At 33.7% G+C, this 25644-nt stretch overlaps 1 protein-coding gene across 2 annotated transcripts; it reads left to right on the forward strand.

Moving 5' to 3' along the window:
* On the forward strand, positions 1-25423 carry LOC142345445 (dihydroxy-acid dehydratase-like). 2 transcript variants are annotated; one of them, XM_075397500.1, is made up of 10 exons: positions 1-313; positions 1033-1158; positions 9460-9620; positions 9985-10148; positions 10496-10576; positions 11007-11174; positions 14464-14593; positions 21626-22142; positions 24621-24777; positions 25079-25423. In XM_075397500.1, exons 2-10 carry the CDS (start codon positions 1063-1065, stop codon positions 25330-25332), a joined length of 1728 nt encoding a protein of 575 aa, XP_075253615.1. In that variant the 5' UTR covers positions 1-313; positions 1033-1062; the 3' UTR covers positions 25333-25423. The 2 variants fall into 2 exon arrangements, with proteins under 2 accessions (XP_075253615.1, XP_075253616.1); XM_075397501.1 differs by having other exon boundaries at positions 1-291.
* Positions 25424-25644: the final 221 nt, after the last annotated feature.

Below are 25644 nucleotides of genomic sequence, written 5' to 3' on the forward strand. Positions count from 1 at the left end.
TGGCAGATACAAAATTCAGGTATTCGGAGAATTCTTTCGTTCCAGTTCATTTTGAACAAACTGATCTTTGCTTCTTAGAAAGAGGTGTAGTGAACTCAATTGATCAATTGATAAAACTTTAATTGCAGCTCTTATCGTGACAGTCATAAATACACAAATTCCGCAGCTGTGAGCATTGCAAGTCGGTAGCCACACCAATTTCGATTCAAGGCCACACCTTCCAAAGCTATCGCTGTTATTCTCTTTACAAAAATCAAATTGATTAAACAGCTGCGGACCATTTGACGCCCAGTGGAGTTTCAAACTAGCAAGGGTTAAATCGACCATTGTTTCATCCCGGGTCGAGAATCGTTCGAAAATACAGGTAAAAGATGCGCTGAATTGCGCTAAAATTATTGTAAGAAATTGCGTTGAAGTTTCAGTACAATTCTTACAAAGTCAGCGCAAGTCAGCACATGATTAAAAGGTTTTAGCGCTGAAATTTTTGAAAACTCAGCGATTTTCAGCAGACTTCAGCGCATTAATAAGTAAGGTTTTTGCGCTGAAATTTTTGAAAGCTCAGCGCACTTCTTACAAAGTTCAAACGCCTTCCAGCGCAACGAAATACACGGAAATTTTGGAGACGGATGCGCTGAAACTACGCTGAAACTTTGTAAGAAATGCGCTGGAAAAAAATGCGCGCCATATTGCTTTAATCACCTATGTTTAAGCTAAGATCTGCATGTCGTTATGAGCGGTAAAACTGTCACAGCTTAAACAATCATACAAACCAACGTTAACCGCGCATTTTTTGGCCTGCGAGAGGGGAAAAGTTTTCACCGCATTCACTGCAATTCCATTATGTTTCAATATTGCAATTAATTCACTGGTGAATTGCGACAAATGTTGGCATTTTGGCTGTGATGCGACATTTTTCATCCCATTTAACGCTGAAACAGCATTAACCGCACTCAACTCAAATCTTGCATATCTAACCAGTTCATAGCGTCGACCCGGGAAGAGAGCTCGTTTTGAAATCCACTGGTTTTGAAGCCGTTAACATAACAAACATTTTGAGCAAGCATGACTTCTTCGGATGATATTGAAGATTTTCCGACAAATTCGTGCAGACAATACAGTACCAAATTGACTGATGATCCGAAGCAGAGCATGAGTCAGGTAAACTGCAAATTCAAGTATTTTCGCACAAGTTTTCATCTACCAGTACACAACAAAAAAATCCGAGGTAAAATAACTTTTCCACCCAAAAGATAATAAAACAGTGAACAACGCTAACTAGCTGAAAAAATTTATTAAGTTTTTGAATTGAATTGTTCAAAATGAAAATCACTTCAATAGTCGGCTTTTTCATTAATGGGCGGTTGAGCACAACACAGGATGTAGCCTAGTATGGGTTTTCCTCATTACATTCATGTAGAATTTTTAGTAAATAATTCGAATCAGCACACAGCCAATTCGTCATAGAGGTAGTCATTACAACAACTGGTGTACATGTGGGTATTGTGTTGAGGACCAGTGTTAGTTTAATTATTTGTGAGAGTTTCGATAAACATGGGTTTTGGGTTTTAGAACTTAATCATTCGAGCTTATGTCTGTGTCGTGATTGGCCTATGTCGAAAGCTCTACCGTGGTCATTGGGTTCCCAAATGATAGCGGTATTAGTAACATGATTGGAGGGACAGTACCCTGATTCAATATTGCAATTTATGCGGGTCTCTTTATAATGCTTACTGTTTGTAAATTGAGTGTTAATTGAATCTTTATATTATTTCAGTGTCAACATAAAAGGCACCATGTTAAAACTCCTAATCTTCACATGTTTTAACGGCCCTTAAACATGGTTGTCTGAGAAAACGACTAGGAACAGTCGGGTTTGAACGGGGGTCTAAGGGTTGAGGAGCTGAGCTAAGGAGCAGGCGAGTCGCGTATTTTGTCGGGATTTTTGTACACTAACGCTGCAACCGTTTCTCCTTCCTCCAATTCTCACCTCTTTTCACTTTTTTTGTGCTCCATGCCTGTCCTGCCACTATCTATCTTCTCTATCTATCTTTCTATCTTCTATCTATCTATCAGTGACCGAAAACTTGCCATTGCCACAACAGTCTCCGACCGTAAACTTATGTACGTCATAAAACCAATGACTGATTAGCCGCGGATGCAAAAATATCTCATTGACCGAAATGCTGCCTGTGCCAAAAAGGTCAACGACAGAAAAACTGCGGATGCAAAAAAAAGTCCATTGACTGAAAATCTGTTTATAAAAAAATTTTCATCACCAAAAAATTTATCACACAAAAATAGTCCTTGAATAACTTGTTCCGATGCATCACAGATATTGAAAATAAAGATTCTTTAAGTAAATTTCAATCAACCAAATGAAATCGAAGAAAAAAATTGTCCTTTTAAAAGATAGAAAAAATGATACAGAAATTTAAATTACCTACATAGAAATACAGCTTGGTCAAGCTTTTGTGTAGCGTTTTTAAATTCTCAACAAAGTTTGTGGCGGTTTCTTTTCTCATTCTTTTGTCTTTTTCGGTATTTCCTTCTTCTCTTTCATTTTCGTTTTTCTTTCAATATTTCTTTTCTCTTTCGCTCATCTTTACCTCTTTCTTTGCTTTTCTTTTTTCCTTTTCTGTCTTTTCTCTCTTTTGTTTTTTCCTCTTCTATCTTTCTTTTTTCTTCTCTTTCTTTTCTGTTCTTTTTATCTATCTTTCTTCTCATTCTTTTTTCTCTTTCGTTCCTCTTCAGCTTCTACCTGTTTCTCGATTCTTTTTTCTTTTTATTCTTTCCTGTTTTTTCTTTCTTTTCTGTGGTTCTCCTCTCTGTTGGTTTTTTCTCTGTCTTTCTTTTCTCTCTTGCTTTTTTATTTTTCTTTTGTGTCTTTCTTTTCTTCTTCTGTTCTTTTCTGTTTTGTATTTTCTTTCGCTTCTCTGCCTTTTCCATTTTTTTGTCTCCTTTTCACTCTTGCTTTTTTCTCGTTCCTTTTGTCTTTCATTTCTGCTCATTTTCTTTGCGTTTTTCTTTCTTTTCGCTTTCATTTCTTTCGTTTTTGTCCTTCCTTTTTTGCCTTTTGCTTTTTTTCTTTCCTGTATGCCGTTTTTTTCTTTCCTGCCTTGTTTTTTCCTTTTCTCTCTTTTTATCTCTCTTTTCTGCCTTTCCTTTCTTTCTATCATTTCTCTCCTTTTTTCTCCCTTGCGTTTCTCTCTTTTCTATTCTTTTTTGAATTGCTTTTCTCCCTTTTCTCCTCTTTTGTTTTTTCTGTTTAGTTTCTGTGCCTTTTTTCTGTCTTCTTTCTCACATTTTCTCTGTTTTTTTGTCGGTTATGTCTTATTTTTCAGGCTCTTTTCTCTTTTCAGCTTCTTTTTGCTTTCCTTTCTTTTTTCATTTTGAATATCTTTTTATCTCTTGCTTGTCTGTGTCTTTTTTGTTTCTCCTGCTTTTTTCGCGTTTTCTCTTCTTTCTGTCTTTTGTTTCTGTCTTCTCTTTTTTTCACTCTTTCTTTTCTTCTCTTTTCGTTTTTCGCATTTTCTGTCTTTTTTGTTGTCTTCTCTTTTTTCACCCTTTCTTTTCTTCTCTTTTCGCTTTTCTTACTTTTCTTTTTCGTTTTTTTCTTTTTTTCTGTTCGTTTTTCTGCCTTTCTTTTATATTTCTTCATTTTCTCCTTTTATTAATTTGTTTTCTCTTTTTTTTGTTTCTGCTTTTTTCTTGCCATTGTTTCTCATTCTTCTCTCCGTTGTTCCTCTTTTGTATCTCTCTTTACTTTTGTTTTCTCTAGTTTTTTGCTTTTTTCTTTCTTTTCTGTAGTTCTCTCTATTGGTTTTTTCTCTGTCTTTCTTTTCTCTCTAGCTTTTTTATTTTTCTTTTGAGTCTTTCGCTTCTGTCATTCTTTCATTTTTTCTGTTTTTGCCTTTCTTTTTTGTCGTTTTTTTGCTCTTTTGCTCTTCTCCCTTTTTCTTTTGCTTTTCTGTCTTTGTTCTCTTTTTTCTCTCTTTCTGCCTTTTCTTTATCTATTTGTTCTTTTTTCTCGCTCTCATTTTTTTGGTTTCTTTCTCTTTTCTCTTTTTCAATTCTCGTTTTTTCTTCTCTGTCTTTTTTTGCTCATTTTCCCACTCTCTTTTCTCTGTTTTGTTCTTCTCTTTGTCTTTGTCTTTTCTTTCGCTCGGTTCTCTGTCTTTTCTCTCTCTGTCTTTCTTTTCTCTCTTTTTTGTCTTTCTTTTTTCCATTCTCATTTTTTTCTCTGTTTTACCTCCTTATTTCTGCCGCTTTTTCTCGTTCTTTTCTCTGTTTTGTTTCTATCTTTCATTCCACTGTCGTTTCTCTTTCCTTTCTGTTTATCTTTTTATCTCTTCCTTTTCTCTCTTTACTGTCATACGATTATCTTCATTTTTTCTTTTTTCTCTCTTTCTTTTCTGTTTTTTTCTCTTCATTGCTTCTTCCTTTTTTGTTACTTTTGTTTTTTGTTTTTTTTTTTCATTTCCTATTCGTTTTTTTTTCTGCTCTTTTTTGCCATTTTTTCTAATTCTTCCCACTTTGGTGTTTTCTTTAGTTTTCTGTTCTTTTTGCTTTTCTTTCTTTTTTTCCTTTCTCTTGTTTTTCTTTTTTTCCACCTTGCTGCCTTTTCTTTATCTTTTGTTTTTTTCTCTTCTCTGTATTTTCTTTTTCTTTCTTTTCTGTATTTTTTCTCTCCCTTTCTCTATTGCTTTTCTCTTTCCTCTTTTTTGTCCTTTGATATGTTTTTCTTGCTTCTCTTCTTATCTCCTTTGTACTTTTTCGTTTCACTGTCTTTTCTGTTTTTTTTATTTCTTTTTCTCTCCTTCCATTCCTAGCCTTTTTTCTGTCTAAATCTTTATCTCTTTAATTTCGCTTCCTTTCTTTTCTCTTTTTTTCTCCTCTTTTTCTGTCTTTCTTCTCTTTTGTTTCTGTTTTTTGCCTTTTTACCGTCTATTTTTTTTGTTTCTTTTCTTTTGCCTTTCTTTTTAACCGTTCTCTCTTTCTTCAATTTCGTTTTCGTTTTTTTTCTCATTTTCTCTTTCTTTTCTGCCTTTCTTCTGCTTTTTTCTTTCATTTTTCTTTTTTCTTTCTCTATCTTTCGTTTCTCTTTTTTTCTCTGTATCGCTTTTTTCTCTCATTTTTTTCTGTTTTTTTCTCTTCTTTTCTCTTACATTTCTTTCTTTTTCCTCTAACTTCTTTTTCTTTTCTGATTTCTTTTTCTCGCGTTCTTTTCTCTCCTTATCTTTGTATTTTCTTTCGCATCTCTGCCCTTTCTATTTTTTTTCTCCTTTTCTCTCTTGCTTTTTTCTCGTTCCTTTTGTCTTTCATTTCTGCTCATTTTCTTTTTTGCATTTTTCTTTCTTTTCGCTTTCTTTTCTCTTTCGTTTTTGTCTTTCCTTTTTTTGCCTCTTGCTTTTTTCTTTCCTGTCTGTCGTTTCTGTCTTTCCTTGCTCATTTCAATTTCTTTTCCCGCGTTGTTCTGTGTTTTTTTCTTTTTTGCCTTTTTTGTCTTCTTGTTTTTCTCTTTGTTTTTTGTCTTTCCTTTCAGTCCTTCTTTTCTCATTTTTCTTTTTTTTTCTGTTCTTTTGTGCCTTTCCTTTTTCTATTGTATTTTCTTTTTCTCTCTTTCTATCTTTCTCTTCTGCCTTTCCTTTCTTTCTATCATTTCTTTCCTTTTTTCTCTCTTGCGTTTCTTTTTTTCTGTTCTTTTCTGAATTGCTTTTCTCTCACTTTTCCCCTCTTTTGCTTTTTCTGTTTTGTTTCTCTGCCTTTTTTTCTGTCTTCTTTCTCACCTTTTCTCTGTTTTTTTGTCTCTTATGTCTTATTTTTCAGGCTCTTTTCTCTTGCGCTTCTCTCTTTCTTTTTGCTTTCCTTTCTTTTTTCTTTTTGTATATCTTTTTATCTCTTGGTTGTCTGTGTCTTTTTTGTTTCTCCTGCTTTTCTTTCGCGTTTTCTCTTTTTTCTGTCTTTTGTTTCTGTCTTCTCTTTTTTTCACTCTTTTCTTTCTTCTCTTTTCGCTTTTCTTACTCTTCTCTTTCGTTTCTTTTCTTTTTCTCTGCTCGTTTTTTTGCCTTTCTTTTATATTTCTTCATGTTCTCCTTTTATTAATTTGTTTTCTCTTTTTTGTTTCTGCTTTTTTCTTGCCATTGTTTCTCGTTCTTCTCTCTTTCTTTCCTCTTTTGTATCTCTCTTTTCTTTTGTTTTCTGTAGTTTTTTGGTTTTTTGTTCTTTTCTCTTTCTTTTCTCTTTTTCCTTTCTCCCGTTTTTGGTTATTTTCTGCCTTTATTCTCTGTTTTTCTTTTTTTTCTGTTTTACTTTTCATTCTTTTTCTCTCTGTTGTTATGGTCTTTCTTGTCTCTTTTCTTTTTTTCTTTTATTTTCTGCTTTTTTTGTGCCTTTTTTACTTTTTTTTTCTTTTCTCTTCCTTTTTTGCCCTTTTTTCTTTCTTTTCTCTTGTTTCTCTATCTTTCGTTTCTGTTTTCTGTCTTTTTTTCTTTGCTTTTTTTCTCTTGCTTTTCTCTCTTTCTCTCTTTTCTCGTCTTTTTTGATTTGCTTTTCTATTTTATTTTTCTTTTCTATTTTCTCTTTCGTTTCTCTGACTTTTCTGTCTCTTTTTCTCTATTGCTATTTTTCTCTTTCTTTTCTGTATGTCTTTGGTCTTTTTTATCTCTCGTTTCTCTCTTTCCTTTCGCTTTCTTTTCTCTTTCAATTCTGTCTATTTTTGATATCTTGCTTTTCTTTTTCCTTTATGTCTTTCATTATCATTTTATCAATTGCTTTTCTCTTAATTTCTGTTTTTCTTATTTATCTTACTTATTTTTCGCGTTTTCTACCTTTTCTGTCTTTTGCTTCTTACTTTTATCTTTTTTTCTCTTTTTTGTTTTTTTGCCTTTGTTTCTCGTTCTTCTGTCTTTCGCTTCTCTTTTGTTCCTCTCCTTCGTTTTTTTTAAGTTTTTTGTCCTTTCCGTTTCCTTTCTGTTTTTCCCTTCTCTCGCTTTTTTGTTTTCTGTCTTTCTTCTCTCTTTTTCTCACTTGCACTTTTACTCTTTCCTTTCTGTATTTCTTTTGTCTTTTATATCTTTCGTTTCGCTTTCATTTCGCTTTTTTTCTCTTTTTTTGTCTACATTTTTATATCTTGATTTTCTCTTTCTTTTTTGTCTTTCTATTCTTTCATCTCTTGTTTTTCTCTATATATTTCTTATTTCTTTCCTTTCTCTCTCGCTTTCTTCCTCTTTCGTTTCTCTTTTTCTCGTTTTTTACTTTCTTCTCGCCCTCCTTTTTGCAGGAGTTTATTTCTTTTGCTTTTCTCTTCTTTTTTCTTTCATTTCTGTCTTTCGTTTCTCGATTTCTTTTCTCTCTTTCTTTACTCTTTCTTTTCTCTCTTTCTGTTCTGTCTTGATTTTTTCCCGTTTCTTTTTCTTTTTTTCCCTCTTTCATTTGTCTTTTTTGTCTTTCGTTTCTGTTCTTTCTCTTCGGTTCTGTTTTTTTAATCTGCTCTCTTCACTTTTTTAAATCTCTTTCCTGTTTTTTTCTGCCTTTGTTTTCTCTTTTTCCTTTATCTTTCCCTTTTCGTTTCCTTTTCTCTTTTCATTTTCGAATGTTTAAGCTCCGGGTGATCGCATGTTATAAACGCTCCCTAAACATGCAGTCTAACGTAGAACATGAGTTACGCTATGCCACTATGTAGAATCTCGTTATCTGTAAAAGTCTGAGCGCTCCTTTATTATTCAAAATGGCAAAGCCGAAAACGGCGTTGGACAAAAAAATTGTTGACACTTAGGTTAATATTCACAAACCAAACACGTCGGTAGCGAAACGCAGTACCCATTGCTTTTGAACGAGGGGCATGTGTTCCAGCCCAAGGTGTTATAAAGAAAATCATGTATTTTTAACCTTCTATTCTTTTAAATGGTTTTCTTGTGATGCTTTTACGGGCCTGCTAGTATTTGTTAATAGGAGCGATCATCCTAGTATATGTATGATATGATTTTTGTATTGGGAGTTATTTTACGAGATCATTTTAACATATTTGTTTCTGGCGTTTTGAAATCATTTTTGAGAGACTGAAGCTGATAATTACTGTCTGATAATTACTGAAATTGATCCTTAACTTAGGATTTAAGTTCACAAACTGGCTACTCTGCACATTTGTATGTAATTTTTGAGAACATATGCGGATTCCAGACTAAATGGATTTCTTAAATGGATTTCTGGACAAATTGTTACCAGGTGCAATCCTGATTTCTATGGAAGTAATTTGGCTTTAGAGCAGCTCTCATCTAAGAAGACTAGCTTGTTACAAGCTACTCCAAAACGGCTACATTTTTGACTTCTTCGGGATTTTGTTGAACAAATTTTTTTCCGTTGAGCGGTAACATTAATTTCACATTTGTGCTTCTCGATTTAAAAACCGATGAGCATTGGAGACGTTACTTTTAAACCTAGAATTTCGGATTGCATGTGAAACAAGAAAAGGAGCACGTGCTAAAATCTGTATTGTTTTTTTATTGGACAATATTGAAGACTTGAGCGGAAAAGAGTGGTTTTTCCTCTTTTTACAGCTGTCTTGAGAAAATGAGGTGTAAAAAAATGTCTTGGTAAACAGGATTTTTGTTCACAAACGATTTTTTTTGACGCTATATTAATAATGATTAGATTTTGTTGTTTTCCTCAGTTGATCTGATAAATGATTCTTGGAGAACATGGCTCTTCAATTTTTCAATTTGTTGTCAGATTTCTTCCGGTTAAGTAATTTGAGTTAGTTTTGTTTGTTTTTTTTTTGGTAACGAGCATGTTTTTGCACTCTGAAGAACTAATTAATAGGTATCCTGTAAAGAGAACGAAGGAAAAAATACATTGCTGAGTTATTTATTGTGAAACTTTGCTGCGTCAGAGCCTCTGCATAATAGGCCTTACTTTGTCAAATAACCGATTCAACTTAAGAACACAATTTTTCAAATGTTTTTCTGCATTATACTTCGACTGTTTTCCGAGTTACACTTCTGGCTGTAAGGCAAGTTTGATGTTGGTACCAATAAGGTTAAAATTTTCTGTAACGGATTACAAAAAAACGGATCTTTTCCGTTTGTGCCCCCCCCCCCCCCCAGTACGTTATGCTCCCCCCAGTGACAGAGCACGTGTCATTACATAGTAAATCATTATGTAAAAATATTGCACGTGCGTCTGGGGGTTGCAAATAATATGCACCCACTAAGCTGGGGGGGGGGGGGGAGGCACAAACGGAAAAGATCCCAAAAAACCATGCTCGACGTTTAGGTGGTAAAAAACTACCATGCTTGCTGAACATAATGGTTTATTAAAACCCCACGGCCGAACCATGGGAAGACTTTATTGGCTGCTGGAGCGTCTATTTTTAGTCAATATTAGCACACCCCCCCCCCCCCTCATACTACACTTTGAAATATTTTCATTTAGCCGAAGTCTAAACCTGGGTAACATTTTCAGTCTTTCTTTTACGGGATTGGACTGAGCGAGAGTGACCAGAAGAAGCCATTTGTGGGTATCAGCAGCTGTTGGATTGAAGGAAACCCATGTAACAACCACCTAGACAGGTTGGCGCTATGGGTGAAAGAGGGTGTCCAGAATAATGGAATGAACGGGCTAAGGTAATCATAAATACTTTTTTACCGACTTTTCTAATGTCGGATTGGAGAAAAGAACACCCACCGGGGCGTTCAAAATCACACTGTTTGGAAACATGAATGAATGCACTAAAGTACAGAACCCTTTTTAACTGAACAAACAACGCTCAAAAATTTTGAGCGGATGAAATAAGTCTGAACCTGGGCACTTTTCGCTGGGAAGGTCTGGACATAACAAATTTTGGTCTGGACTCCAGTCTGGGATGTATCCTAACGTGTTTGTCATAATCATTCAATAGTCGTTGACTTTTAATTTATAGACGTTAACTAATAATGGTCTAGTACGTTATTGTCTCACTTCCTCATCTGGTGGTTTTGGTGTTGATAGGTTCAATGCGATCAGCATAAGTGATGCAATCTCAATGGGCACAGATGGGATGAGGTACTCTCTCCTGTCACGTGAAATCATCTGTGACTCTGTAGAGACTGTCACTGAGTGTCTTCACTACGATGCCAATGTTTCCATCCCAAACTGTGACAAAAACATGCCAGGTACTGCAAAGTTCCGCACTGATTTATGCTGGAATTGAATTCGATACAGAATGTTTCTTCTTATAAAACTATTTCTAAATTTTAGTAATGCCTCTTTTTTCTTCAGTGAGAGAGTGAGTCATGCCAAATGACCCAACACACGTCTCATAAATTGCTATTTGACGATAAATTTCAACAAATTTATTTCAAATGGAGTATGCTAAATTGGAAGAAAACAGCCTGATGGATCTAAATAATAGCCATTCTTGCATCTCGGATCCATTTTTTTTCTGTTTTTCTACATGTTGATCCACAATGCGTATGTTAGTTGTTAGAGATGTAGGAGCGTAATTTTTGTCTGAATTTAGGTGTGATAATGGCTCAGATAAGAATCAACAGACCCAGCATTGTTGTCTACGGAGGATCTATGTATGTCAAGGAATACAAAGGTAGCTTTTTATTTACTCTCAAACATGTGAAATAATCCAGGTACACTCAGTTTCCACCGAATCTCCTGGGTCAAGGTTTTGTCAAAAAATAACGTAAGATTAGCGGTGAATAGCGGTTTTTTCACCGCATTGAGCGAAAATCTTACATTTTTTATTCAAATTCACCGCAAATCTTACATCTTTTCGCGATTTTTAGCTGTGACACCTCGACCCGGGCTCTGCTGTTCTAGGTTTATTCTCAACTCTGAATACTTATGATAACTGTTTCTGTTAGAACAAAAGGGCAATTTTCGCGTGCAATTTTTGATACGCTTCTGTGCCAATCAATAATTGATTGGGAGAACCAATGCAGTTCCTTCTAGTTATAAAACCTAACCCTGCTAAACTTTCATTGTTCGGTGTGAACTTTAATTCTAATGTTTGGATGAAGGAAAGATGCATGACATTGGGCAGGCCTCCGAGTTGTATGGGAAGATGATATCAGGAGTTATCACAAATGAGGAGAGAATAGAGATCACCAAACACTCCTCGGACTGTTCTGGATCCTGTCCTGGTCTATACACTGCAAACACTATGGCCATAGCCATTGAAGCAATGGGTACCCATTTTTATTGATACAATTACTCCGTGGGAATACTGGCAAAGTAAGCCATTAAAGGAATAGTGAATTTTTTCCGTTTTTACTAGCATGGCCTGTTAAAAGATTTTAAATGGTGCGAAGTTTCAGTATTTATGAAAATAACAGCGATCTAGAACGGCACGAATGTGAACCAAATCTATCAAAAATACTCGTTTCATAAGAATAATAATAACCGAAAACATTTTCTTCGCAATTTTAAATCGTCGCTTTAAGTGCATTTGTGAACAAGGCGGCTCGGTAATGTGCTTGCTATAGTGTACTTCATTTCATTGAGGGCTGTCCTGCATCCTATGGGGGAGCATTAAGTGAAAGCTGTTTCGGAAGGAACACAACTTTATTTTAGATAGGAAACAAGGAGGCTAGGTAATGTGCGATCGCACATAAAGTTCCGACCCCGCTCAACCACAATTTTGGCATAATTGTATCAATTGAACAGATGGAAAAACGCAAAAAAATCAAGTATTTTTCAAAAAAAAACTGGTTTATGAACGAAAAGATAGCCTCCAAAGCAAATAACTCAGTGGAGTAAAATATGATGCATTAGATTGATGAGATATGCCGATATTAAGAAAGGAGCGAAGACGAACGGCAAAATCAAACAACAACAACAACAAACATTAATTACATCAAAAAATTTATGTCCGTTTTAAAAAACAAAACTTAATGACAAAGTCAAAATAGCGTCAGATAATACTGAAAATAAACAAAATAACTTGTAATTCACCAGAAAAAAACGATTATTCACCAGTTCATAATAAAGCTTGGTAACAATTAGACAAAAAAAGAACAGAAACTTCAAAGTTAGAAAATTCACTGAATTTTTAAAAAAAAAAACACAATTAATTTCAAAGTAATGAAAATCATTAGGAATCACCTAAAATATCCCATAGGTTTACAAATACCAATGCTTCTATAGAAGGGAATTGAGAACTCTTGGTATTCAATTTTTTATGCGGTTAAAAAAAGAGCAACAAATAGACAACAAACTAAAAATCAATTAAAACTTGCCAGAAAATGCTTTGGAAGCCGTAAAGCCATACTTTGGCCCCAAAAATATGTTCGATTGCACCTTCGTCGAACGCCGATAATGTATTATGCGGCCGCTCATTAATGATAATAAGCAACAATTAGAAAAAATAAATAAATGCAAAATTATGTAATACTTGTTTTTTTTTCGAAAAAAATTTATTTCCAAAGACATAAAAGCCATTAATTACAAAATGAAGAAAATGAATAGCTAAGTCCATTTATCAAGAATATGTCTTACGTTCAATTATCAAGAATTTGTCTTACGTCTACAAAAAGAACGTCAAATATGACAAAAAACAAAAATTCATTTGCTTTTTTTTGTGAAAAAACCCGTGTGGAAGCCAGTAAAGTCAGAACGAATTCTTTAAAAGCTTTTGATTTTGTGACACCAATCCCTTTTGACACCTTCCCTCGACAAAAATAATGTCATCTTTAACCTTAAATTAACGAGACCAGGTAACAAACAGACAATAAAAGGAACAAAATTGCGAAGTTTAAATGTTTTTCATTTTGGAAAACAATTGTTTTTAAAGTCATGACAGCCATTATCTATCTTCTAATATCAGAACATCAGCTCATCTACTCTTCCAGGAAAAGCCAATCAAACCGGTTCATTGTACAGGAAATTGAATACGACTAAAAAGGCAAAGTAAAAACGACAGTTAAAGACAAAATTAAAAAATTCAATTAAATTCTTCGAGAAAGTACTGTCGAAGCGGTAAAGAACCACAATCTATATCTTTAAGGATTTTGAATATCATCAATTGTGCGTTATTTTGAACGCGAACAATGTGATATATGAACTGACAATAACTTGATAAATTGACAAAACTAGAAAACATGAAAATTGGGCAAATACCTAAAAATTAAAAAAAAAATTGTGAAATCTGGTAGTATCAAAGCCAGAACACCATAACTTAAGGCGTAAAACTGCAATAAAGTCTAAATTTGAATTCAGCGGAAAGAACGAGCACTGTTTGATTGCTGACACCAAGCTACAAGTTAACCAAATTAAGAGAAAAATGGAGATAAAGTTCAATAAGACATTTTTTATTAAAAAATCAAATCTTTTAAAAGTCAAAGCGACCATAAGCTTTCAAGCAATCAGCTAGACAAATTAATTTTGAGCTAATTAGGAAGCCAATAGGACCTATCAGTAGAGAGCTTTGATTTGAAATGTTCTATTGTTTAATTAATATAAAAGAGATTGAATTTTTTTTATAAAAAACCGACTGACGACGATCCGAATTATTTTTGGATTGTAATGGTCCAAGATTGGTACAGAACTAGTCCTGCTAATGTTGATTGTCCATTAATAATATTTAATTTTTGGAATATCAATGATATAGATTTTTTGTTAGTTAAAAAATCCAAAATAAATGCTGCGTTTTTGATAATCAACGAATAAATTTAGCAAAAAACGGCAAAATTTTGTTTACAGAGCACTCTCAACGGAAATTGATGTGGAATTAGACCCCTTTTCAGTCTTCAAAGATTGTGTTAGTGGTTTTTGGGTGTGCACTTCCTGCAAATTTAATCAGAGTGGACTAAAGAAACTCATTTCAAGCTGTTTTTGATGAATAAGTCTGAATTTTGTGAAATTTTTAGCCGGAAGTTGTGACAAAAAATTTCAATGAAAATAGCCGGCAATATATTTTGTCTTTAAACGTAAAATCAACAACATTTTCTTGAAAAATTTTATTAAATTTTATCAAAATTGGCGAAGTTTTTGTCAAAAATTCCGAAAAAAGGTGAATGAAATCAACGGATTTCACTCTATTTTCTCGAAAGTTTAAACCTCGATATCTCCCTATCAAAAACGAATATCAAAAAAATCTTTTTTATTCTATATTCTACGCTGGACAAACTTTCCAATGATACCAGTCTCAACTCTCTACGATGAATATATCGATCGGCCAAAATTGACTGAACAAAAAAAACCCATTTGAGTATATAGTTCCTCCCCCCCCCCCCCTCAAGAGGGGTCGGAACAATTAAGAAAACTGGTTACTGATTATACAGGATTAACCTAAATCATATCTGGATTAAATATTTCGGATCTGTTTGTGTCAGAATGGTGTCTCATCGCATATAATTTTAAATAGTGTCGGACCGGTCAGTTGATGCTGGAAATGCATCTCTAACACAATTAACAACTTTTATGTTCACAATTTTAACTTGGGCAAAAAATCAGATTCATGCTTGTGTTGTGCTTCAGGAATGTCTCTGCCCAACAGTTCATCAACTCCAGCACTGCACGAGGACAAACAAAAAGAGTGTTATAAAATTGGTCCAGCTATGAAGAGACTATTAGTGAGGAACATAAAGCCACTCGATATCATCACTAGGTTACCAGTTTCAACTGAACAATTTTTATCGTAACGTGAACAGTAAACAGTTGATATCTTTTTCCTTTACACTGAAAGTAAAGGATTTCATTGTTTATACCGAACATAAAAATAGGTGATGTAGTCGACGATACAAGCCAATTTAAGGGTGCAAGAACAATCATAGACGAGATTCGGTTTCATCGCATATCTCACAGTGCTCATTTTTTACTCGAATCAATTAGTTCGTCTGACAAATCCGGGCAAATAATTTTGTCCTTGAGTGTGCATGCACCAAAAAGCTAGTATCGCTAAACTTGAAAAAAGGCTTGAAATAGCCCCAGAAATGAACAGAATTCACCTTGCTTGAATAAAAAACAGCAGCGTGATTGAAATCTACACATATAGTATAAAACAATGAAATGAACGTGAAATGTGCCTGAATCAACTCCCCCATTTCTGGTCCAGAAAAAAATTTAAATTTTGAAATTCTTTTGAGGCAGGTAGCAAAAAAATATGAACGTAAGAGAAAAGCATTCAGTAAAACATCAAAAAACTATCAGAATTAATGCAATTTCAAACAATTTTTAAAATTTCATAGAAAATCAAAAATAATGGAATTTATTTAATATTGTCAGCTTTGTCTACTTTTGTCGTAAAAAATTTCTGAAAAAAAAATTCCGATTAATTTTTTTTTTAAATTCAACAAACCTGAAAAATTTGTGTTAAAAAACAGAAATATTGAAGCAGTTTATGAAAGATTACTTTATAGTCTTTTTGAAGAATTGAAAAATTACATAAGAATGCCCTTATTTAATACAAGACTCCCAAACTGTTATTTTCGAAACGTTTTGGAATTCGGGTAAACTCAAAATTAAGTGTAAAAACAGCAACCGAGTTTTTATTAGAGAATCAAGGTAAAATCATCCCAAAAACTGTGAGTTAGTGTTCAAAAACAAAAGATACACATTAGGAACAATTTTAGCTCGGCAAACACTTATCTTAAGTTGTTTGAAATACTTCAGTGAAAACTTGAAGAACAATCTGGAATTCTGATAATTAGTAAAATTAAACTCCTCGCATTAAGGAGAATTGCATGTTTTTCACTTGAAGAGTTTTGGAAATATTCGGGTATATTATCGTTGATAAAGCTGCTTTTATTTGAACTTAATTCTCAAGAAATTGACTTTTTCCAATTTTTTTTCCAAAACGGGTATCATATACGAGGCAATAATTTAATTCCCTTTCAGTTAAATTATCACGTTGTGTTTAAAAATTGCAGAAAAATAGAGGAAAGTCTTCTAGTAGCTCGCACAGCCGAGTTCTGATCTATTAAAGTCTATTTGAACTTTTCAACACAATGATAAAAGGTCAAACTTTAAAAACAAAAAAAATGGGAATTCAGTAATCCAATAAAACATCCATAGAATAACAGTCACAGTGTATTAGAGCTCGAAAAACAAACATACAGTGTACAATTTAAATAACACTTTTGCATATGAACACTCATTTTTATTTCACTTTCATTCCTAAGAAAAATTTTGGTTGACGGAAAAATTGAAAAAATCATTTAATCTGTTACCTCTAACAAAATACCTTGCATCTCTATGGTCGAATTATATTTTTATTATCTAATCCAAAAGTGTGATGTTCAATAAAAAGGAGTACGATCTTTAAAAATAACAACGTATTTTATAAGTTTGGATGTCATAAATTACATTTCAAACTATCTTTTGCCAGATTTTTTTGGCCGACGATTATTTTAATATACCGTAGATTGCAGGCAATGGAGGTTTAAAAAAGAAGAAAAGCAAAGTCAAAAAAATCAAGACGCAGCAAAAACAATTTGCAAAAATCTGGAGCTATCGAAAAATTTTCAAAAATAGTTTCTGTGTGACTAATTTCTCATTTCAATGTGATTTTGCCAAACATGGTTCAAAAAATGAATAAACGACAAGCATAATTTATATTGATATATTATTTAAGGAATTAGCATATCCTTGGATTCCCAAGATTCAAAACTCAAATGAGATGCATTAATTAGGAGAATGAAAAATCAAAGGGGCAGTTCTTTTACACCATCGTTGTTCACTATGTTCGAAATAACCTTTGACCATTTTTTGAAGTTCTACAAAAATAAAAACGGAAAGAATCAATTAGTTCGTCTGACAAATCCGGGCAAATAATTTTGTCCTTGAGTGTGCATGCACCAAAAAGCTAGTATCGCTAAACTTGAAAAAAGGCTTGAAATAGCCCCAGAAATGAACAGAATTCACCTTGCTTGAATAAAAAACAGCAGCGTGATTGAAATCTACACATATAGTATAAAACAATGAAATGAACGTGAAATGTGCCTGAATCAACTCCCCCATTTCTGGTCCAGAAAAAAATTACTAATTTTTGAAATTCTTTTGAGGCAGGTAGCAAAAAAATATGAACGTAAGAGAAAAGCATTCAGTAAAACATCAAAAAACTATCAGAATTAATGCAATTTCAAACAATTTTTAAAATTTCATAGAAAATCAAAAATAATGGAATTTATTTAATATTGTCAGCTTTGTCTACTTTTGTCGTAAAAAATTTCTGAAAAAAAAATTCCGATTAATTTTTTTTTTAAATTCAACAAACCTGAAAAATTTGTGTTAAAAAACAGAAATATTGAAGCAGTTTATGAGAGATTACTTTATAGTCTTTTTGAAGAATTGAAAAATTTCATAAGAATGCCCTTATTTAATACAAGACTCCCAAACTGTTATTTTCAGAACGTTTTGGAATTCGGGTAAACTCAAAATTAAGTGTAAAAACAGCAACCGAGTTTTTATTGGATAATCAAGGTAAAATCATCCCAAAAACTGTGAGTTAGTGTTCAAAAACAAAAGATACACATTAGGAACAATTTTAGCTCGGCAAACACTTATCTTAAGTTGTTTGAAATACTTCAGTGAAAACTTGAAGAACAATCTGGAATTCTGATAATTAGTAAAATTAAACTCCTCGCATTAAGGAGAATTGCATGTTTTTCGTTTGAAGAGTTTTGGAAATATTCGGGTATATTATCGTTGATAAAGCTGCTTTTATTTGAACTTAATTCTCAAGAAATTGACTTTTTCCAATTTTTTTTCCAAAACGGGTATCATATACGAGGCAATAATTTAATTCGCTTTCAGTTAAATTATCACGTTGTGTTTAAAAATTGCAGAAAAATAGAGGAAAGTCTTCTAGTAGCTCGCACAGCCGAGTTCTGATCTATTAAAGTCTATTTGAACTTTTCAACACAATGATAAAAGGTCAAACTTTAAAAACAAAAAAAATGGGAATTCAGTAATCCAATGAAACATCCATAGAATAACAGTCACAGTGTATTAGAGCTCGAAAAACAAACATACAGTTTACAATTTAAATAACACTTTTGCATATGAACACTCATTTTTATTTCACTTTCATACCTAAGAAAAATTTTTGTTGACGGAAAAATTGAAAAAATCATTTAATCTGTTACTTCTAACAATATACCTTGCATCTCTATGGTCGAATTATATTTTTATTATCTAATCCAAAAGTGTGTTGTTCAATAAAAAGGAGTACGATCTTTAAAAATAACAACGTATTTTATAAGTTTGGATGTCATAAATTACATTTCAAACTATCTTTTGCCAGATTTTTTTGGCCGACGATTATTTTAATATACCGTAGATTGCAGGCAATGGAGGTTTAAAAAAGAAGAAAAGCAAAATCAAAAAAATCAAGACGCAGCAAAAACAATTTGCAAAAATCTGGAGCTATCGAAAAATTTTCAAAAATAGTTTCTGTGTGACTAATTTGTCATTTCAATGTGATTTTGCCAAACATGGTTCAAAAAATGAATAAACGACAAGCATAATTTATATTGATATATTATTTAAGGAATTAGCATATCCTTGGATTCCCAAGATTCGAAACTCAAATGAGATGCATTAATTAGGAGAATGAAAAATCAAAGGGGCAGTTCTTTTACACTATCGTTGTTCACTATGTTCGAAATAACCTTCGACCATTTTTTGAAGTTCTACAAAAATAAAAACGGAAAGAATTCAAGAATGTTGATCCGCAAAAAATGTAAACGTTAAAATTTTTAAATGCGAAACGAGGAAGTAAGACAGCATCTTCAACAAGTCTCTCTCTCTCTCTCTCTCTCTCTCTCTCTCTCTCTCTCTCTCTCGCCTCTTGATATCTAATCAATGACAAGTTAAACCGTTCCACTGATTCAGTTTTTTGGGAGTTAGACAATCGAAAATATTATTAGGTAATTGATGATTAGCTTTGTGAAAAATAGAAGCCTTCGAGTCTTTGTTTTCCAGTTTGATTCAGTTTTTGTAAAAAACAAGTTACAAGTTCAAACAAACTGAGTGCTGTAACATCTATTGGAGTCGTGTTAAAGACAAATGAGTTAAAAACCATAAAAAATGAGTTAACAAATGAGTTAAAAACCAGTTAAAAACGATTTGGAATTTAAAAAATCTCAGTGAAAACTGATTTCACTTAGAAAGATGGTTTTTCTAGATGATTAAAACTTTCTAGCTTTGGATCTAATAAAATTTCAAATTTTATCTCGACGTTTTGGCTCAAAATATGGTCAAATATTTTTCATGTAAGGCTGAGTTATTATAAAATGATTATTTAATTGTTTAAGAAAACATTAACTTGAAGAAACAGGAAACCCGAAATTTGCATTTTTTGGTTCATTAAAAACAAACAGTTAATAATAGATAGTTAATTTGAAAGTGAATAATATTTAGACCAAATTTCGAAGTCGTCTTAAATTTCTGTCCGCGCAGCCATGCTACCCATATTCGCCAACATTCCTAGAACCAATTTTTTTTTCTTCGGCTAATGGAGATCAGGTGAAATGTTTCGCAAGTGATGACAAGCAGAACTTCTGTTTAAAAAAATTGAGTTGCATCAAAATGTTCACCAAAACTAGTCAGAAATGAGATATATTATTTGAAGCCTAAGAAACTGCCGGAGTCTTTATTTGAAACGTTTGTAGCATATGAAAGTTTGTAAGGAAACAGTTGTCGTGTTGATGGATTTAAAAGTAAGACATGCAACATCTTCTTTAATAATTTTAGTCAGAAAGTTCAAACAGTATAAACAGGGCTTTTTTAAAAACTCGGAAGAAGCCGCCAGTTCTTTTGATTGAGATAGAACACGAACCACGAATATGCTCACACAAGCCACTTTGTTCTATTTTTGAAAAGAGTTCACTTCATTCTGACGTTTTCTTCGTAATGGGAAACCATTTTTATCTTACTTTTGGGATGCTGCTGGCTCAAAATCAATCATTCAAATATGTTTTTTTATTGACCGCAAATTTCATGGAAGAAATCACGGTCGCATTCACGGTTGACCATGTTTGTTAAGATATATTTCATTTAGATAAATAGCCACGTCTCTCCATAAATGCATTGTTCGTTGCCAGAGTTTTTGTTCTTGTTGCCACAATTTATCAAATACTTTTTTTTTGTTCTACAACAACTTTATTTCTCTCACGTAATATTTGCATGCACGAGAAAAATCAAATTCTGGAGACTTGGAATTTTATTGCACATTGATGCACTTCATGAAAAGATAATGACCACAAATCTTTGATATTTTAACTAAGATTGTGAAATAACAATATAGTATATGAAACAATCTTACAGATGCCAGAAAGTTGTAACGTTTTTTTTTCGAAACTGTTCTCTAGCACGATGGGTTATCTAATATTTAGTTACGTTAAACGTGAAAATAAGTTTATTATATCAAGGAAAGGGCTTGGAATTTTTCATGAGTATCCACGTACCCAGTACCGTAACACATCTGCACAACTTTGAACGTGTAATTACTTTAAATCTTTATTGCGCAAAATTTATTTATTATTACTTGAGATTCAAAGACTTAATTGTTCTTATGACTAATCATATGTGTAATCGCAAAACTTCTATTTGTCCTCAAAATCCGCAATGAGTATCAACAGGGAATTTTTTGAAATTATTCACCAAATGGGTTTTTTCTTTTCGCTATGATGACAATATCTTAGGCATTTGGAAAGAGTAAGTTAAAGTGTGGAAACAAGGGAATCATGGCGTGTAAATGAGTGACAAAGTATTGTTTCAAATTTTCAAGCTAGCCTCAAAAGCACGCTTAGTTAAGAATGAGAGAACATCTAATTTTGAAGCAAATTTGAACTAACTCTTATCTTGAAACCTGGGTCTCAAAGAAGATCCACAAAATCGAGTATGTACACTCAATTTTTTGAGGATTGGCCACGTATTGAATTTTTGATATGCAAAACAACAGAGCTTCGTATGAAACATTTGAAATTTTTAACAGCAATTTTGCAATAAAGGCGCTTAGAATTCAACTTATTATTAGTACCACAAATTTTTAATTATTGTTTTGATCAGTAAGTTTTATGAGCTTCCTGTAATACAGCAACTGGTGAATGGAAATTGAACAAAATTACATGCGATTTTGACTAGTGTCACCTTCTTTTTTTGAAAAAAAAAGACTAAATAAAGTGAGACAACTCAAGTTAATATCCCGACATAAATGTTGATGTGTTTGTTTTACTTTCTTTTGTACCACAGAATAACTCAAACGTCACGAAAACAATTATTTTCAAAGAAGAAATCATTTCTAACTGCTTCAAAATGAAGCGAAGTATACCGAAAAATAAGTTTGCTTTACACGCCTCATAATACCGAGCGATGGAGGTATCAGACATCATAGAAAAACATTCAGTTTCATGAAAAACACAGCTATTGGCGCGGTAAATCAATTATTTTGAGTAACTATGGAACTGTGATTTAAAAAGTGGAATGAGATTTCGTAATTTACAAAACTTCCAAGGCGGTTGTTCCGTGTTAACAATCGCCGATCGAGTTATTCACAAAATTGACCTATCTGTCGAAAATAACGCTGTGACCGAGGAATATCAGTTCTATATAACCTAAAATTGGAGATGAAATTTTACAGCTAGATAATTTTGGTCATGTATCCATTTCAAGTCCCAACATTTCCCAATTTGCTTAGGAAATCTTTGGAAAATGCCATAACTGCAGTATGTGCGATTGGAGGATCAACTAACGCTGTTCTGCACATATTGGCTATCGCACACACTGGAAACATCCAATTGGAGATCAAGGACTTCCAGCCAATCAGTGACAGAGTTCCATACATTGGGAATCTGAAGCCGAGTGGGAAATATTTCATGCAGGACTTGCACGAAGTTGGAGGCACGTGTATTTTCCTGAAGCACCTTTTGGATAATGGATTCCTTCACGGAGATTGCTTAACTGTGACTGGGAAAACGTTGATAGAAAACTTGGCTCATGTTCCAAGTTTGGAGAGTTTGAGACAAGATGTGATATTCAGTTGCAAAATGCCTAAAAAGACAACGTCAAACTTGAAGTTGCTACATGGAAATTTGGCTCCCGAGGGATCAGTGGCAAAGATTTCGGGCAAGGAGGGCCATTTTTTCAAAGGACCCGCGATTGTGTTTGACAGCGAACAGGAAATGTTGGAGAGCTTCAAACACAACAAAGTGCAGGTATGTATATCTGTTCAACGCACTTATGATAGCTAAGGAAAATTGATTGAATCAATTGAATGATATCGGTTTGAACTGAAAATTTAAGTTGAAAACTTTTAAGTTGAGATGCATTAATATGGCCTTCAGCTATGCTGGAAGTAACCAATTTTTGTACAACTGAATGAGTTTCCAAGTGATAGACGAGAGGTAAGGTGTGTGATTCACCCGCCAATGATTGAGAGTTCATTCCCCTGCCTCCGTGAAGCTGTCTGTGTAAGGATGAGCTCTTACTTAACCATAGCTTCAGGTTGACCATAGCCTGACCAATGTTGGCTGCATTGATGGTACCACGTCAAAGTTTCAGACGCAAAAAAAGTGCCCATAGTCACCAAAAAAGAGCAATGCTGCTCATAAAAAGAACAGTCTGAAATGTGGGGAATGATAAGAAAGGGCAGCTGAGAACATGCCGCAGTAGCCTAATGCTGTTCCGCTGCGATTACGCAGGCACCAAAACTATTATTATTATTATTAAGTATATATATCGCAGACTAAAACTGCAATGAGAATTTCGCGCAGTCGAAATTTTCAATCGTTAATCGCTCAAAGCGATCAGATAGGGAAAACCAACCACGATGAGGTGTGTGTGTGTGTGTGTGTGTGTGTGTATGTGTGTGTGTTGATCGGAAAAACAAAATTGCTCAGGTGGTCAAGTGCGTTTTTAATATATGGTTGAGCAGCCCTTAGAATCTACCTCCAAAATCTTTTTTTAAATCAAAGTCTTTTAAGTTTATCATGTTTTGTTCAATGTTTTTACGTCTAAAAGTTGATCGAGGTTTAATCCTGTCTGGGAAAATATTTATCGTAAACGCGTTAAAGTCTAACCTTTACCGAACTTTTTAAAAATTTTGTTACACTATTGCGTGACTATTATCGCGTTTTTATAGTTTGTTAATTACCGACCTGAAAAGGAGATTGCGGAGTTGCATATGCGTAGCATGAACTTACTACTACTTCATTACAAACTAAAGCCCCGCCGTAGCCAAATCATAACAGAATTTTTATTTAAAAAATTATAAAAATGATTATGATAATTGTCTCTTATTGAATATTGTCTATTATTTTAACAAGATGTTACAAATTGTGTTTAAGAATTTGAAAATTAACATTTGCAAAATCCGGATAAATTTTAGAAATGGTTCACAAACTTAATTTTCAGAATCTTACAAATAATAATTTGGAATGTCTTATAAAATCAATGCATTAATAGACACTTATTCACAATCAATTTTTTTTAATAGTCCATTTTGGTTGGAATAAGGCAAGGTGAGTGTCATGAACTTCGCAGTGAGAACCCAAGACAAATTTGCGAATTAGGGTTGATAATGAGCCCATGGATTTTGCATACGAAATTTTAGATTTTCCATACATTTTAGAAATGATTGCTAAATATCTAGGTTTGCTCTATTTTGCAGGTCAGTACAAAACTAAAATCACATCGTACTGATTATATATATATATATATATATATACTCAGCATGGTTGTTGTTTTCCACATATACGTATTGAGATCAGGAATATAAGCGAGTGCGAAAAACGGTGACACGCTCAAACGCTGACATTTAGGTCGGTAGTTTTCGCATTTCAAGTGTTCGTAAAATGGTGGCAAATTTATTGACTATAATCCTTGAATTCATCCCTCTTTTCCACACTTTTGATGTCGGCTTTTGATGTAATACAAATGAATGGTGCAAATCCGTGTGCGAAAATTAGGGACGCGATTTGCGCGATTTGTGGGGGGGGGGGATCAAGCGCCATATTACGCATTTCTACTGTCACCACAATTAGCGTCAAGGATTTAGAGAATTTTGTTTCGATTTCTTTACATTTTGTCTACATTGATCGCTTTGTCACTGCTTTCAGCAAATGTGGTTTTCAAACGAAATGATAAATCTTATGCAAATGTGTGAAAAGTCTGTCAATGAACTTTAACTAAATTCACTTGAAAGTTCGGGTGCTTAGTTTTCTGTTTTCGTTCACTGCTGAGTCTAATTATATCGCTACACATCAACATAAAGGTCATTGGATGAGATCAAAAAGTTTGTGCGCTCATAGAATGCCTTGATCTATCCTTCGTGCGTGAAAAAACTTCTGGTCAGATGTCTATATGTTTGAAATCACCTCTGATTAGATCTCCATTCCATCAAAATGGTCTCTGATCAGACTATTGTGCGCTCAAATCCGCTTCTGATCAGACCAAGTTAGACCAAAATAGCCTCTGCTTAGATCATACCAGACTAAAAATAACCATTGATTGGAGCATCTTCGAATCATTGTGCAGACCATCGTGAACTCGAATATTTTTTTTCCCAGACTATATATTTCGAGCTGATAATGGGTGTTCGCTCGAAGCTGTTCCGGTCAGAGGTCTCATTCGTCTAAGAAATTGACATGGATAAGTGTTTCGAGCATCAATCAGTGCCCTTTTTGTTTTTTTAGAAAGGAATGGTGGTTGTGATTCGATACGAGGGTCCCAAGAACGGCATGCCAGAGATGTTATACCCCACTGGTGCTTTAGTAGGAGCCAATCTTAGCCAGCATTGTGCATTAGTCACAGATGGGAGGTTCAGCGGGGCATCACACGGATTCATAATAGGTTATGTAATTAACTTATTAACTCGTTATTTTAATTCAAACAAAATTGTTGCAATTATTTAGAGCCGCGTTTCAGTCCGGTTTCGTGCAGTATTTTCATCGGACCAATTTAACTTCGTTTTGAGGTTTTCTCGGCTTAGTCAAAATTTTAATAAATTGACACTTTTCTTTTGATATCAAAGGAAAATTTTCATTTTTAGCATTTAATTTTTCTAAATGTAAATTCCTTTACAGAATGCATATGAGCCACAATAACTTAAAATTATACAAAACTGATTTCTAAACAATCCTTTTTTGTTCAGGTCACGTGAGCCCTGAGGCCTTCAGTGGTGGTCCAATCGCTCTTGTACAATCAGGAGATGTGATCACAATAGATGTGAACACACTACTCCTTCACGTTGATCTATCTGAAGAGGAGATGGAGGCCAGAAGGGCAAATTGGGTAATGCCTCCTCTGAAGTGTAAGCACGGGTCTCTCAGAAAGTTTGCTCGAGTTGTTCAAAGTGCTTCGAAAGGATGCATCACGGATTATAGTTGCTACGAAGTGACAGATTAAACAAACTTTAAGCTTTACAAATTGGGTAGAATTATAGCTTTTATTGGAATTAATAAATTTCTAGTCATTCAAAAGAATATTTCTGGTTTGACTGACCATTAGGTGCGCACCTGCTCTTAAAAACTATTACCTTCAAACTGCTTGACAAAAAATGGTTCACTGGATTGCTTCATGTTCTTTTGGTCACTCTCCGTCCATTTGGTTATGGTTCTAATTGCTCTCAAACTGAGAGATAATGGCAAATATTGCGGTCAAATTTGATTTTCAACTTGCCTTTCAAAAGTGACTTTTTTGAAGTTCGATTGTTAATAC

This window comes from Convolutriloba macropyga, chromosome 9 (assembly GCF_964194025.1).
Source record: "Convolutriloba macropyga chromosome 9, txConMacr16.3, whole genome shotgun sequence".
NCBI lineage: Eukaryota > Metazoa > Xenacoelomorpha > Acoela > Convolutidae > Convolutriloba > Convolutriloba macropyga.

Coding starts and splice junctions, on each gene's coding strand:
- LOC142345445 (XM_075397500.1), top strand. CDS start 1,063: ATGACTTCTTCGGATGATATTGAAGATTTTCCGACAAATTCGTGCAGA. Junction 9,621..9,984: donor AATGGAATGAACGGGCTAAG/GTAATCATAAAT, acceptor TGGTGTTGATAG/GTTCAATGCGATCAGCATAA. Junction 11,175..14,463: donor CATAGCCATTGAAGCAATGG/GTACCCATTTTT, acceptor GTTGTGCTTCAG/GAATGTCTCTGCCCAACAGT.